The sequence below is a fragment of the Blennius ocellaris genome (genome assembly GCF_963422515.1).
Source record: "Blennius ocellaris genome assembly, chromosome: 7".
Taxonomy (NCBI): domain Eukaryota; kingdom Metazoa; phylum Chordata; class Actinopteri; order Blenniiformes; family Blenniidae; genus Blennius; species Blennius ocellaris.
In genome coordinates, this window is record NC_137656.1 from 8,075,232 (window position 1) to 8,091,622 (window position 16,391).

General features: G+C 39.9%; 1 protein-coding gene across 4 annotated transcripts in view; it reads right to left on the minus strand.

The window, feature by feature from the left end:
* The window catches only part of LOC308132350 (calcium/calmodulin-dependent protein kinase type II subunit gamma-like), a 77,067-nt gene that overhangs the window by 14,810 nt on the left and 45,866 nt on the right, over positions 1-16,391 (minus strand). For 3 of the 4 annotated variants that reach the window (XM_080499419.1, XM_080499416.1, XM_080499417.1), the window contains exons 13-14: positions 6,648-6,685; positions 3,765-3,797 (exon numbers count right to left, since the gene is read on the minus strand). In XM_080499419.1, the coding sequence (XP_080355545.1) occupies positions 3,765-3,797; positions 6,648-6,685 (71 nt within the window). The remainder of the gene's footprint in view (positions 1-3,764; positions 3,798-6,647; positions 6,686-16,391) is intronic. The other variant, XM_080499418.1, reaches the window with a different exon arrangement.

The following is a 16,391-nucleotide window of genomic DNA, read 5'->3' on the forward strand; positions in this document are numbered from 1 at the left end:
TCACTTTGAATGATGAACCGAATGACTAAGACAAGCTCAAACATAAAATCTGCTCCCACAATACAGAGAAGGTGGATATTGCTTTGTTTTGCTTTGCTTTGTTATATCCATGCAACCCAAATCCCCCCCAAAATGTCGTTGTTGCACTGCATAAAAGATACACAACAAACAGCCAATGACGTGCAAATTGGGAGATCAAAAATAAATAAATAAATACAAATCTTGTTTTGCACAAGTAACTAAGTGAAAACAATGTGGCAGTGGGCTTAAGGACCGCAGGCAACAAAGCATCGAAAGCATAGTTATTTTGTAGAAGTGACTTTATGAGCTAACATGTCTGAAGGCCATCGCCTGTGAACATAGTGCATCACTGCATCTACAAATGCAAATGAAATGCCACCCAGGCAAAGTGAAAACAGTATAAAAACATAAAGCAGGTCCTCTTCAGCTGAACTTCTTTAAGATGGAATATATGTAATTTTGGATGAAAATTATTTAAGGTTCAGTACGGGGCTGCATTAGAGCAAAAACCATTAGTAGTTTGCACAGAAATGAACGATCCATTAGGGCTGAACTTGTTTTGGAATGTAATAAATAACCATTCAGTTAGTGTTTTCCAAATCCTGCATATATAACAACAGCTGAGCATTGTTTTAAAAGGATCTGGGTAGCCTCTGAAAACAACAGACACATTATGAAGCAGAAAATATGTCAGTTGAGATGCAAAACCACTGAGCAGCTCTTTTTTCATTTCCAAACACTTCCAGTCAACTTATGGTATCCAACTGAAAATGAGCATGAACTTACAAAATGAATAAAAATCAAATGTTTAAGTCTAAATCATCTGCACATCATTGCTCATGCTGACATTGTGCACATTGCACTTACATTAAAGTAAATTAATTTTGACTCATATAAAGTAATTCAGTAAATAATCACAGGTGTTGTAAGATATGCAAAGGTGTGTTATGAATACATCTCATCGGGGTGTTTGGATGCTGGCAGCAGCAGCAAGATCGAAGCTGGCACCTAAAACATGAATTCTTGTGATTGATCTGTAACTGTGAGAGGTGACAGGAGTGGGCTGGTGGAAATGTGTGACGTCATCACTATTCACGACATTCCCAGCTTGAGACCGCATCGCACCGATTCCAACTGTGCCATTTGGCCACAGTAAATCAACAGAGCGAGCCTCATCCAAGTCTCATTTGAAGAAGAAACATCACAGAATGGTCCATCCTTTTATACCTCAGAGTGAGCTCAATGATTTTTGCATGGAACCTATAATGCCTTTGTGAATCACAGATGTGAGTCACTCCAGGAAGTCAGCTTGCTTTACATAAAACACAACTTCACACCGTCACATGCAAATACTTCCTACTCCTCACTCAGAGGTCAAGAGAATTCTTGTATTCATTGATGTCTTCATAAGCATACATAAGGTAAGACGATGAGGGAAAAATCTGACTTGAAATGCTCTCACTTCTCAGAAAGTCCTACCTGGAATAAAAAAAAAAACCCAAAATGGATTTAAAGAAACTTAAAAGAACAAAACATGGACAGAATTTCTAGGCACGACCAGGGACCAGAGGGGGTCCAGTTTGGCGACCACAGGATCTCGTCTCTGCTTTTTGCAGATGATTCTGTTGGCTTCATCGAACCCGGATCTTCAGCGTGCACTCGTGCGGTTCGCAGCCGAGTGTGAAGCAACTGGGATGAGGATCAGCGCCTCAAATTCCGAGGCCATGATTCTCCACCGGACTGGACTACATTACAAGGCAGCTGTGTAGTGTGTTCTGCATCGATGCTGAATCATAGTTACTGTGGAGTTTTCAAACTGGCTTGCAGAATGGGAAGAGTTGAGTCGTGCGTGTGCATGTGTGTGTATAAATGTTAACCATATTGTGGGTTTTGTAAGCCACCGGGCTTACTCGGGAGAGAGGAAGAGAGGAAGAGAGAAAGAGAGAGTGGAGAGGATGTCAGCATATACAAGACGCCACACAATGCATGTATATAAACAGCCATAAAAATAAAGCCAGTGTAAGCTGACAATAAGCTGACATATAGACATTTCACTAAAATCACACATAACTTTCACAAAGAAACAGCCCCCCACACACCCACCCACCCACCCACACACCCACACACCCACACACACACACACACACACAACCAAATCTGCTGTCAGCCATCACTCTGCATCTTCTGCGCAGAGAGGAGAGCCAGCAACTGGAAATGTACTCCCCATCACAGTAAAGATTAGTGGGTGAGCCCTCTTAGTTAAAGCTTGTTTTGCAGTAGGTCCATAGCATTCATTTTGTGTGTGTCTGTGAAAATAAATCGCTTCAGTTCTTAAGAATCCCACGGTTCGCAAGTGGTGTGGACAGCTGCTGCTCTTCGCCATGATGACAGCAAAACCATTATGGTAAAATCCATAGTTGAACAAATACAAGAGGTGATCACACATGTTCAACATGGGTACCAAAATGGATACAATTGGAAAAGGTGTCCATAGCCAGTTCTTCAAGGAGATCAGAGAAGAAGTGGCAAAAGAGACGGCATGTCAAAGAGAAAAGAAGAGTCCCACGGGAGCAGAGGAGAGGACAACAAGTTTGAAATCAAACGCCGCTTAGCTAATGATAAAAACAAAGATTCCTGTGTTGTTTATCAGCGTGAAGGACACTGTTGCCTTGTTTACTTTCTGAGTAAAGGGTGAGATGCAGTAAAGAGTTGTTACAGGTGGTTCAAGTACCAAACTCGTACTCCTACATGCGTCACATTGTCAGGGTGTGTTCACACTCTGTGATTCTGGTTTGATTAAAATTAACTCCGGTGCAACTGCTCTATTGGTGCTGTTTATTTGGGAAGTGTCAAAGCTGCCATCCAACACCCTTGTGTGGACCAAACAAGCATGCTGAGAGAACTTAACAAAGCTGCTTCCAGACAAACAATAGCACTGTTTGATTCACGTATGAGTGTCTTCACCAACTGAAGAGCAAGTGGAAAGTCTCTAAAGATCTTCTATCACCACAACGCCAAAGTTACGGTTTAAATAGATAAGCTTAAAACCTTCTCACATGGTTTTAAGCTTGTTATGCACTGGTAAAAGCATCTTGGTCTGACACATTTCAATTGTTTTGTTTTTTTTTGTCTCAGTGAGAATCCAGGCCACTCAGTTGACTCCTTTATAGATTTGTTCTGTTAGTTAAAAGATCACTACAGTGCAGTGCAGTGTTGGACAGAAGAGGTCAGTAACAAAACTAGACTTATACGTGTTTTCTCTGTCTTAAAATGCACCTTTTAAAGATTTGAAGTATTTCTAGACTAACTCTGATGGAAGTAAAGTGCCTTTCTTCCATTAGGTTGTCAGAATGTCAGAGGTGGTCTTACTGAAGTCTATTTGCAATGATTGCCCATTCGTCGGTCAAACAGTGTGACCAGCACTCTTCCTGACATGTACTGTCAAAGAAACATGATTTTGTACATGGTTTTCATCACCATCATTATCTTTCTTTAAAAGCAACTTGGCTTCCGTAGCTTCTAATGTTGCAGAACAGAGAACATTCCTGAAGATACATGAGACTTGACTGTGGTTTGAATGTCAATGTACTGGGTTGAAGTGGCTCACAGACTAATTGGTTGGTGAAGTGAAAAACTCTTGACTACTTCAAGTTAAATACACACAAGAAGAAGGATGAAGCGAAAGGAAAGAGAAATGGGGGAGAAAAAGAGTAACTGGGCAAATGCACAAAGAGCATGCTCACCATGTACTGGACAGTAGAGCTGGACTTGCGTTTCTGTCCTCAGGCAATTGATGGATGGATGGATGGAATTATTGTTCAATGGGAAGGTGGTAAAAAGTATAAAAGAAAACATATAAGAAAAAATAAAGTAACCAGTGACAATAAGTGAATGGACCGGCACAAAGAGCACAACGCAAGTCTTGAAACTAAACCGAACGTGATACATTTCAATAAAGAGTTTGTCATCATGGCAAGTTTCAGTGGTGAAGAAAAGGCATTATCCAGGGAGCTTCAGCAAAGCAGAAGAAAGACCAGGCCCCTCACAAAACGAAGATCCAGAAGATTTTGCAAAAGTAAGAAAGTGCACGCAATTCAAATGCAAAATCCACCTCGCTACAGAAGCAACCGGGACAAGGAGAAGCAAAATGGTAAGACAAGAAAAAGCAAACCATTTTCCCATTGCTCATTTTATATTTAAAGTCATGCCTCCGTAACTATTTGTTGTCACCTGTAGCATTCATAAATTAATAAATGGGCAAAAACAACACAAAATACTTGAATCCAAATGTCTGTTGTGTCTGAGGTTTGCGAGAACACTTTAATGCTTTTGTTAGCCGCCACGTTCATAAAGAAATACTACAATTTTGTTTTAGATTGATATTTGACACATTGGGCTTTATACAGAAGTCAACAAAACAAAATATTGATATTTATGAATTTCCATCTTTCCATGTTTAATTAACAATTTAGAAGACTATCACGAGTGGTCAAGAATACTTGTATCCGGACAACGATTGAAGTTACAGCTGTGTTTGACTCTGTTTGGAAGGCAAAAAATATCCATTCGATCCAAACAGATTAAAAAACATCATCACATCATAACTCTTCACAATGTATGGAGACAATTCTTTGTTCCACCATTTTACAGAATATTTCAAAGCAAAACTCAAGTATTAAGCTTAAAATGTGATAAAATAGACAATATTGTGTGACATTTTAACACAACCCTATGTTGCTATAAGTCTATATTTTGTAACATTGGATATAAAACTGTTGGATAAAAAAACAATGTATTGATCAGTATCAAGTAATAAAATACTTATACAGTTATAGTAGAATGTACCAATGAGGACCTGGCTGTAGCAGCATCATGCTATTATAACCTGTATGTTTATTATATTATATTATTATATTATTTAGATTTAATTTCCATCCATGTGATGAAACTAGATATTGATGTCCTTATGCCAGAGTTGCTTCAAAATAACAATCGAATAGAATCCAATATTAAGTACAGACAGTCTGCATCTGGAGTAAACTTGCTCTAGTTTTAGCACATATGATCTTGTTCCCATATGAAGCCCAACAACTGACATCTATTACAATAATGCTTGGAAAGGTGAATAAGTATTTAGGATGGTAGTTGGCAGTGCAGGAGGTGAAAGGTGTTGGGCAATTTTGTGTCAGAATGAACTCGCAATGGTCAGGTGTTGCAGCTGAAAGGCCTTCAGCGGGACAAAAGGAGGAGGAAGGGAAGGAGAAGAGGTCCAAGTTGCAGCGGAAACCAAAAGGAAATGCTAAGAGAAGGCGGATAAACAAGTGAAGAAGAAGAAGAAAAGGAAGAAAGTGGAAATGCAATGAAGGGAGAAGACGCCTTTAGAAATGGTTTGGGTCGAGAGCCCGTTCTTGTATGTGTGGGGAGCCTGTTGCTAGGCAATGAATGCGCCACAGTGGAAGTAAGTGTCTATTTCTGTCATCTGAGTTTCCAGGGTCCAGACTGGCAGCTATTCCTGGAACCGGAGTCACATTCCCTGCTGAACTGACTGAGCGGGGGGGGGGCATGTAGGGTGGGGGGTGGGGCATTCACACGCACGCATACTCATACACAAACTGAATAAACGCACACGCAAACAGCGGCATTGGCACATGAGCCTACCACAGTGGCGGACGCCCACGCTTAAACACTCGTTATGTACAGGCATGCTCACACCCCCAGTTTGGGTGCTCAGTCCTCTTTTCAACCTGACAAACAAATTGGATGTGTTTACACATCAATACACACACAGACACACACCCACACACAGACAGACCCATTTGTATACACAGACACACACACACCTGCATGTGCACAAAGTGCTACCAAACACAATGTCTGATGCTGAGGAGCATGAACACCACGTTCCATGCTTTGTCGCACATCATCATGCACACATGCACGCTGCACTCTCATGGACGCTGCGCGTGGGATGGTGTTACTGAAGTGTGTCTACGTGCAAGCGTGGGATGATGAGAGATCTTCATTAAAAAGATGAGCAGGAATACAGGGTTAAAGACCAGATGGGGTGAGCGAGAAAAAGGAAGCTCTGAAAGAGGAGGAAGAGACAGAAATGGAGGGACGAGACGGAGAGGAAGTGATGGGGAGGCAGGGGAGAGGGGGGTCGGCAGATGGTTTCGTTTAATAATGGAGATAGAGAGGTGGCAATGAGCTGAATAATGCCAAATCAAAAGAAAGGATGTGCTACACAAGGCTTGTGCGCTGGAAAAGCAACATGTAGGCAGAGATAGCAGCGCACACACACAAAAGCACAAACACACACACGTGTTTACAGATGTGTAGCCAAAGTAGGGCTGTGGATTTTACGACTCAAAAAAGAAGTCCAGCAGCCCTCATTCAGAAATGCACCGTCTGCACACAAAACCACCATCAACATGTATCTCATATGCTGTGAAATATTTAGACTACTCGACATACACACAAAATGAAAAAATGAAAGCTATTGTGAGACAACGCGATGAGCCAGATGAGAGATGCGACAACAATCCAGCAGAGAAAGAGAAAGAAGCAAAGTGTGTGACCTGTTCAAGAAGTGATGAACAGAGTGCAGTGCCTGGAGGAAGACTTACCTTGACATCTGCCTTTTTGTTCAGCAAAGTCTTGGCTGCTGCAATGACAAACGCAGGGAAAACAACCAGTTACAACAGTGATTCTCACTTTTCGCTGTTTTTAACTTACAATGAATCATCTGGGGGAATGTATTTGTTTGTATTTGGGAATTAATGGTCTTTTTGGAAACTGATGATCAAGCTAAGGATGCCTGAGGCTGAAAGAAGGAGAGCACCAGAGGAGACCGAAGCAGTGAAAGTTGCTTTGCCAGCCACTTCAATAGAGACAGATTATTCGAGCAGTCAACCAAATAGTGAATGACCCTTACTTACTTCCAGGCAGGCTGCAGCTCTGTTTAATACATTTAATAAGCACTGTCAAATGTATAATTGCATGCATTTAAGCTTATGTGGGCCCACTATTAGTTTTCTGAAACAAAAATGAAAATTAAATAACAAGCTTGACCAAGTATCAAGAATTGAGAAAAGAAATAAATAAAAAATACTCATTGGCTTTGTACAGGCACTGTATGACTGGTTATAAATACAGTTTTTGTAACTCATCTACATTTCTGTTGATTGACAGATATAAGAGTTGGTAATTACAAGTTTGTTTAAAGATGCCACAATTTTTAATACGAGGTGTCATGAACATCAAACTCTCATGAATGGTTTTCAATCTCTTCAAAATAAAGTTTCAGAAGTGTTTATGTAAAATACTAGTATTAAATTCAAGAAATACATTTTTCCAAGCAATCCAATATTAGACTGCTCACACTCTTGGGCCCATCAGTTATCAGGATTGTAAGCTACTTTCAGACACATTCAATTGCTCAAAGCAGCCTTTTCTGTATCATTTCCACAGCACCCCAGACACCAAATTAAGGAATGTTTTGCTCCAAAAAACAAAACAAAACAAAACATAAAAAGTAACAGTTGAACCAAAAAAAATGAAGAAACTGGGAACCATTGCCATCATTTCCAGATGTGCATTGGAATAATATACACACTGTTCAGGTTTTCTTCATAACACAGTACACTTGTTAGGAGGTTACAACTCAAAGCATTTGTACTTTCCATTGCACTAAATGGAAACAAATAGGTTGTTGTCAGTGAAATAAAACTGAGCTCCATTCAATATTTTACATCAATTCTTAAGCCTCTTATGTAGCAGCTGTGAGAAGTAAAAAAAATAACAACAACCCCAACAAAGATGGGTGCTTCCGCAAAGGCCTTAAGGAAGCTTCATCTTCAGTCTGCTCTCTAATAAAGACGAATGAAGAGGATTTGAAGAAGGGAGGACACAGGAGAGAGGGAATGAAAGCAGACGGTCCTCCAATGAGCGTGATAACTTATAATCCTTCACTACAATGGAAGCTGCGAGCAGACAACATACGACCCTCTGCAGGACATTTGCTGTGACTGTTCTTTTAAAGCGTGAGTGGCACAGTCTTCTGATTGCACTGGATAGTTACTTGTTCGCCCACAGGGACTCCAAAATAAGAGCCAGACTCTTTGTAGAGCTGGTGTGTCCGCAGAGACTGTGGGAGTGTCCACAGGCAAGAAGACAGAGGATTAATCCGAACAAGATGCCCGAAGTTGATGAGATTTTTACTATCAAAAGATGTTACGAGATACATACAAATGACATGTGTGCAGAAAAACACAGATTAATTGTGTTTATAGCTTTGTAATTTGTTCTATTATGAAAGATAACATGCAAATTGTTACAACAAGTCAGATTTGATTTGTTCCAGTAAGAGTTAAATCGACTTTGGTACAGAGCAGGTTAGTGTTTTAAAGGTAAGAGTGACCAAATAAAAAGGCACTAAGATTTTTTTTTGTGCATTTTTTCGAATAATTTGTATCCATAAAACAAAAACATCCTCAAATGAAAGCCACACTATTTTTCGAATAACATCTTTGCAGGTAAATAGAAAAACACATTTCCGAAAATGAAAAAAGGCTTTTTTAAAACTACTGCAATGATACAGATCGACCAATCACATTATTGAAAAGCCTGTTAGATTGTTGGACATTCTTTTCCAATAACATTATGACCAAAGTTTAATCTGCTTTATAATCACATGGGTGCACTGAAATGAAACATCCTCCAAAAGTCATCTGTTGAATTCCCACACATATATCTGCCTCACTTCCACACTCCTCGCTGGGACTTTTTAAGGAGCCAAGTGCAGTCTCAAGTCTAATCAGATGCAATCACATCAGTCTCCAGCTATGTTACATAAAACACTATTTCTGGCAGTCTGGGATGCTTTTCCTTTCCCTCCTTACTGCCTGAACACCGAGCTCGAGTCACATTCTTCTCAGGTCCATTTCCAAATAGGTCCCAAAGCCAGATCCATTGAATTTCCAACAGAAGCTTGAATTGGATTAAATTCCACCAGGACCGTGAATTATTCGGAAGGCACAGATCCAGTTACAAGGGGAGTTTCAAAGTCTACAGGTGGATCTGGCAAAATGTTTAAGCATATGATCATGGAAGTTCTTTCTTTAAGACAGCATCATGCTGCAGCTCTACATTCTTTTAATACAACACAGCATGAAGATGTTTTAAAAAAAACAAAACAATGGTTTATCTGTCAACCCAATCCAAATGACATACTGTACAAGGACAAATTTAAAGGTTTACATGTTTGGATGCAACAGGATACAATGTATTAAGCCTCTCCAAGAAGCAGCCAATCCCAGACAATCTAACAGAGACAGAATCCCTCAGCAAAGAGTATCCATGGCCCATGGTGTGACTTTTTCTCTCAGTGAGGATGTTTTCCTCTAAAAACTGTGAAAACAAATGTGCTTTCTAAAGTAATCATTGCGGTTTTACTGTAAACTCACCTATCTTTCATTATTTGGCTGAGAATTTCATTTTTTGATCATGAACTCTGTGAAACTTTGTGAAATACAAAGTAAAAAAAAAACCAATAGATCACCTTGCAGTAATTGTTACAAAAACTATATTCCAGTGACATTCTTGAGGAGTTACAAAAGAAAATGTTTTTCTGGATCAATAAAGGATTCATGCATTTAAGCAGCCTTTTTCTGACACTCTGGCTTCAATTGAATACTCCTATGTAATAAGAGTTTTGCCGATTATAATAAAAAGTGTGGCTGTCATATACTTTGCTATATCTCCACCCACGACAAGCAAAATAGGATGTGGACAATACCATCACAGACACTCTCTGTTCTCGTTGTTCTATAACCATTTTGTTTCAGTATTGTGCTTTAAGTGAGGCCTGCGAATCAGAGGCAGACAGTCAATGAGTCCTATATAATCAGAGGGATGTGAAAGTGGCATGAAAGTGCAGTGACTTATTCTTGTCCTGTCTTTCATCAAGTCTCCTTCCAGAGAGCTGGTTGTTACTGAGGAGAAGAAACAGGGTCAGAATAGTGTCAAGTTCATTCTCCCGTATTCTCTGATGGCTCGGCGGCGGCGGAGGGAACAGGAGAGCAGAGAGGAGGAGCAAGGAGGAAGATGAGTGAAAGTGATAAGGGTATCTCACTGCATTATTCTGTCAACTTGGAAAACGGGATACCCGAGAAACAAAAACACCACAAACTGAACTGGAAGTTGCACAGAATGGCTTCAAATTCCATACACGATGATGACGTCCCAGTTGAAACCTGAAAAATCAGAGGTGAGCTTAGTTCAAACTGAAGGTGTGCTCCTTACCTTGCACAAATTACACATGAAGCAAGAAGAGAGAGGAGGAAGAGGTTAAAACAAACGTATCAGTGGTAAGAACTCACTAAAGAAATACGCAAGATGCTCCACTGCAAGAACAAAGCAAGGATGGGCATGGATTCACATGAAGCTTCAATGGGAATTATACTTAATGGGATAAGCTAGTGGATTGCCTCGACAGCTTTGTGTAGTCAGAGCATGTTGAAGGCCAGGACACATCAAACGACACCATTCACCGCTCTCCTGCACGAGGACTGGCTGAGCTGACGATTGTATTCGTACGTATTAATATGCAAGATAGAACAAGGCCTCCAGTAAGTCGGTGAGGCTGATATGGGGAGGCAGCCCACGATAAATATTTGATTGGAGCCGAGTGGAGGCTGAGGGACACGGAGAGGACCACGGAGTCTCAGTGGGCCACAGAAACAAGGACACAGCCAGTACTTCTCTCTCCTTCGCTCAACATTAGACTGTCACGTGAAGGTCTCAGGCTTATGGTGAATTGATGCATGTAAGTATTTGTACAATGATAGAGTGCTTAAAGACACTCCAAAGAAAATCTAAAAATACTGACATCTTTGAAGTATTGATGCTCACATGTCAGTTCAACAATCTTAATACTCTCAAATAAAGCATGAAGGAGACATTTTTCCTTAAGTGGAAGCCACTAAAGGCAAATAAATATTGCAGGTATTTTAGTCATAAGGGACGAAACAAAACTCTAAGAGCTTGCCAAAGTTAAGTTTCTGTCATCTATATGTGAACATGAGATAGTGTTTGCTAGTAAGGTCAGTCTCTGTCAGTTCATGTTCCTGTAATTGTCTTTACCTCAATGAGTGCAGAAATTGAGGCTTCTTTTATAGAGTCCGTTAACTTTGTCAAACACAAATATGCTGGTTGTAGGAACAGGACCTCAAAGCCACCTAGCACTGAGAATACCGATTGTTTTTCATGTTGTTGGAGTAGATAATGAGGTAGATCATAAAAGTTCAGACTCTGCCATGGATATTTTGGCAGTTCTTTATTATCTGTAATTACCAGTTTAATTTACCTGTTTATTTTTGCAGCCTTAAGCAAATCACCTAAAGCACATTTATAAGCATCAAGCATCTTTTCTTGAACTTCCAAATTCATCTTTAGTTTTGCACACTTTAATCAGACAAGTTATGCTTAACAAGAAGAGCTACCTAGTCAAAAGAAGACTTTTAAGTTTATTCAACCCAATTAAAAAAGATTGCTGACCTAACATTTTTCAAAGCACTTTTCCACAATTTTCCAATGTGTTTTTTTTTCTATAATAATGAGACTGGCATACAATATTTATCATGCTAATATTCTGTAATAAAACTCCAATTATTAAGCTAGTTCCATCATTACATTAATACATTACAGATAAAAATTATATCTTCAAAGGTTTTTGACTTCATGAGAAAAAAGCCCAGCCTTGCGTTGACTACAGTGTTCATCATGCACCAATTTTCCCTCTGTGTTGCAGCGCATGCACCAGTCCAGTGCCCCATGCAGCATTCACCGACAGCTCTCGGGCAGTCCCATCCTTAAAGTTACAGGGGTGAACTTTCCAGTGTCATTGTCCAGACAGCGACAGGGAGAGAGGGAGAGAGAGCGAGGGAAAGAGAGGGAAAGAGAGGAAAGGGGAAACGTGACAGATATGAAGGGGGTATGGACACAGTGAAAAGGTGGGAGTGAGGATTAAGGAGTGGCTTGAGACAACAGTGGTGAGGGAGGAAGAGATGTTGTATGATGTAAAACTGAGTGATGGATGTGACACTACTGAGGTGGCAGGGAAGGTGGTGAGAAGGGGAGAAAATAAAGAGAAAAAGAGAGACAGGACAGGGATCTGACTGAGCCAAGGCCATGCTCTGTGGCTGCGTCGGGAAGTGGCGAGGACAAGATGGACAGCATGGGTTTGTCGAGATGACAGAGCAGTGATAGGCGCAGAGGCCACTGTATCAGAGCTTGGAAAGGGAGGATGTGAAAACTGGAAAGGAGTAGCTGGGCTTCCATCTTTTACTTCCTTCATGAAGCTGAGACTGGAAATCAATGACACTCTTGAGACGCTTGAAAAATCACACATGCAATCCCTTTTTCTACAGTTAACGCGTTCTGTACATCTCAACAATAAAGACAATGTAAAGGTACAGTATGTCAGGATATCAGTGAATTGATATTTATTTGTTGCACTTATAGGTATTGGCAAGCTAACCGGCTCCAACCTGCCCAGTCTTGTAAACTGAGCACGAATAGATCAGAGGCTGGAGCTTTTGGTAATAACAAAGAAAACCTAGGACAACTGGGCACTACAATCACTTTACTGCCACCTAATGTACAAAGGAGTCATTAATCAATCACAATGCATTATCTTAGAAGTACGGTATGCTTTTTGAGTGTGACAAGACAGGTAGAGGGGCTTCATTTCAAAGACAAAAATGTATTGTACTGTGGGCATATCAGGCTAGCTTTCAAACACAGGTTGGTGTGTAGAGTCAATCTAGTGCCATTTGTTCAGTGAGGTTCAACAAGAAAGGCCGCTATGGTTTCCAACACTTGACACATGGAAATAAAAGATAGTTCAAGTTCATCTACATCACCTAAAGGCAAGTGCGGGAAGAAAAAAAAATGAGCGCCACAGTCCTGCATGTTTTCAATGTGTCCTCACATCAACACAGCTGACGGCAATTAGTGGCTCGTTATCAAGCTTTCTGCAGAGCCTCATCGTGAGAGGTGTGTTTGAGTGGGGAAACATTAAAACATGTAGGGCTGCGACTTTCGAGGACAAGGTTTCCCTACCCCTGGGTTAGATGGCGAACATTTATTTATGGCACGTCACTGTTAAATGATCTAACTCGATCAAAAACTCATTTGTCATGTTTGGTTGTTTTGGGGTGGGAGGGGGAATTAATCAAAAGGTTACTGTTAGATGGAAACAAAGCTAAACCTGATGGAAATGAGCAGATGGGAGATGTGTTGAGTAGCCATCATGCTCTGAGGTCCCATGCTCAACAAGGAGGAGAGGGGAGGGGAGGTGGAGGTTGTACCAGTGAGAAAAGTGACAGAGGGAAAGAGTACAAATTGTGTTTATAGAGTGAAAGGCAGGGACGGGTGTGGGGGGGGGGGTGGCATGCCCTGGATGAGCCACCAAGCTACCTTGTTCCACCAACCCTGCGGTGGTGCCGGCGGCTGCGGCCACCGCTGCTGCGGCCGCAGTGACCGAGGCTGGAGCGGTGGTCTGCCTGCTGCCCACTGATAAAGAGTCCAATACCCACAAGTCACAGGTGAAAAAAAACAAGAGTTACAAAGCAAGGAAGGACGGGGAGAAGGAGGTGAGTGAGGTAGAAGGTGAGGGGGCAAAAATGGAGAAGGGGTTAGAATGACATTTGGACAGGAAGTGTAAGATAGGGTGAGGAGGAGGTGAGTAAAACACAGCAGGAGGAGGTGAGGAGGGTGGGAAAGAAGAAAGAAAAGATGAAGGTAAGGACAAACATGGCTGGTTAGTTTAGAGAAGGGGACAGGGGTTAATTCATACACAAAGACCACCGAGATAATATTCATCACATCTGATCTGAATCTGCTGCCCTGACTGAAGTTCAATCAGACAAAAAACGCCAGGGAGAAACACAAATCTGAACTTTCATCTGACATGCTTGAATGTTTCCAATAAACACCTGAGAGCAGAGATGTAACACCGATGAAGATGCAGAATTTAATCCACTTCAGCAAACGTATTTGTAGCACTCAATGGCCAGATGAAATACACCGAGATTAATCTGATGGTATTGCTGAGAAATAATGCAACACCAGCTCCCCCCCAAGTTGGGACACTGATTAAGAAAATCAGAATGCAATTATGCGCAAATCATTCAATCACTGTGTTTGATTAAAAATGGACAAAATATCCCACTGCTTCCTCTCAGTAAACAAGCCGTCTTTTATTGATAGTTTAGTTTGTGTAATTCTCTCTCTGACTTTTTCACCTGATGACCCCACACCAGTGATAAAGGAACCAAGTTCGAACAGGAGGAAAATAGTGAGAGAAGAAGAGGTAACACAGAGTGAACACACACAGGAGAGTGTAATTGAGTGTGTGAGATAAAACAGTGGAGTTTAGAGTTGAGCGAATGCTTCTATTCATTTCCCATGGTGAAGCTTATAGCATCAGAACTATGTTTACTGAAGCAGCATGCCTGAAAACGCACATTTATATATACAAAATACACATGTATATTGTACATGAGCACAGACTCAGAGGTGCTGATTTTGCAAATAGAAAGAAAGAAGAAATAAATTAAAAAGACTTACCGTTATATAAATAATCACCCCCATAATTTGAGGGTATTTCTAAAACTGAAGCTTTAGTCTCTGAGCGCTCAACAATTATCGTACAAGTTTGGAGTTTGAGTGACACAAATAGTAGAAAAAAGAATCCCCAAAACAGTTCCTCTCATTTCACCGACACCAACACTGCTGAAATAGTTCATTTAGAAAATTGGATGCTTACTTGAGGGTTTTGTTTTTCTTTTAATTTTGAACTTAAAGAGTTCTTTGTACATTTTTTAATAACAGGGATGGATACAAATAATGACACAAATTTTCTAAGGTCATATCAAAGGTTTAAAAGGATATTTATAGTTCCATAGAGCCAAACACTCCAGAGAGACACACAGGTACAAAGGACAAGTACAAAAACATAGAGACATCCACAAGTTGCTGATGAAATTCAGTGTTTCTTTGTGTTTCATTGAACAATCTGGCTGGAAAATGTTAGACAACCTTGATAATTTGAAAAAAAATGTTAAGTTTAATTTCTCTCTGCATGGAGCTGTCCACTCATTAATGAACACGGAGAGTACAAGCAGGAAAGAAACTAGAAATCTGCTGCTGCTTCAACTAAAAACAAAGAACTTGTGACTGTTATTTTTTCGTACTATTTTAATGTTAAAGGCCCATGACAATGTAAACTAATGTAAAAACAATACATTAATTTACTGGACAAAGATCGGGTAATGTGTCGTTTAGGATGATATCTGGTAGAGAAACACTGAAGTTGCATTGCGGTGAAATGAAAATGTGATTTAGCTTTTTCAATGCATGTTCTATAAACTTAACACTAATGTAAGACTGATAAAAAGATCTGTCATCAAGTTATTTCAGAGTAAACAAGGAATGTTCCACCATTTTGGCTGAGTTGGCTACCACATCTCTCACTTGGTTCGTTTATTCCCTTATTTTGTTTTTCTTACATAATTTCTTTAAATATCTTGTTTTGAAGATGGATTATACATCGACTGCACAATCAACCCAATTTAGTGGAATTAACTAATTTTGGCCTCCAAAAGTCAGCTAACTTTAATATTTCTTGTCAAGTGATTCATAAAACCTAAAATAAATACTTGGAGTTGCGCAAGCTCTTATTTGACCTCGAGCCAGTCTGTGATTGTATAAAGTACCTTGTGTTGATGATTAATACAGTGATAATATGATGAAGAGAGACTGAATTTTAATTTATATATGCTTTTATATAATTTTTTCATTAATAAGATGATCCTTTTGTGCTGAACTGCAATCGAAATGCTTATTAAGTGCTGAAAACATTTTACTTTTAGCTTAACTAGATGAAGTTAGCTTAATCTGCTTGCCTTCCGAAGTCAGTTTGACCAAAAATCTGATGGTAAATACAGTATCAAATTAAATTGAGCCAAAATAATATTTTAAACTGCAGATATTTCCAAGCTGCCAAAATGCTACTTTTCCATGTTTGTACAGCTTAAAATGTGAATAGAATTATTATTATTATCAATAATAATAATAATAATAATAATAATAATAATAATAAAAATTATCACGACAGGTTTTAGTTGAAGTCACGACGACTCTTCCAACACAGTGGTACGATCAAAACAGGCTGCAACAGAGTTTCTTATAGAAACCTGCTCAACAGGAGTATAAGATAATAAAATCCCTGAATTCGCTGTGTTTACATAAACTGTAAATTGGTGTTGTTTCACAGATGTGGATGAGAAATCAACAGTAATGGAGGA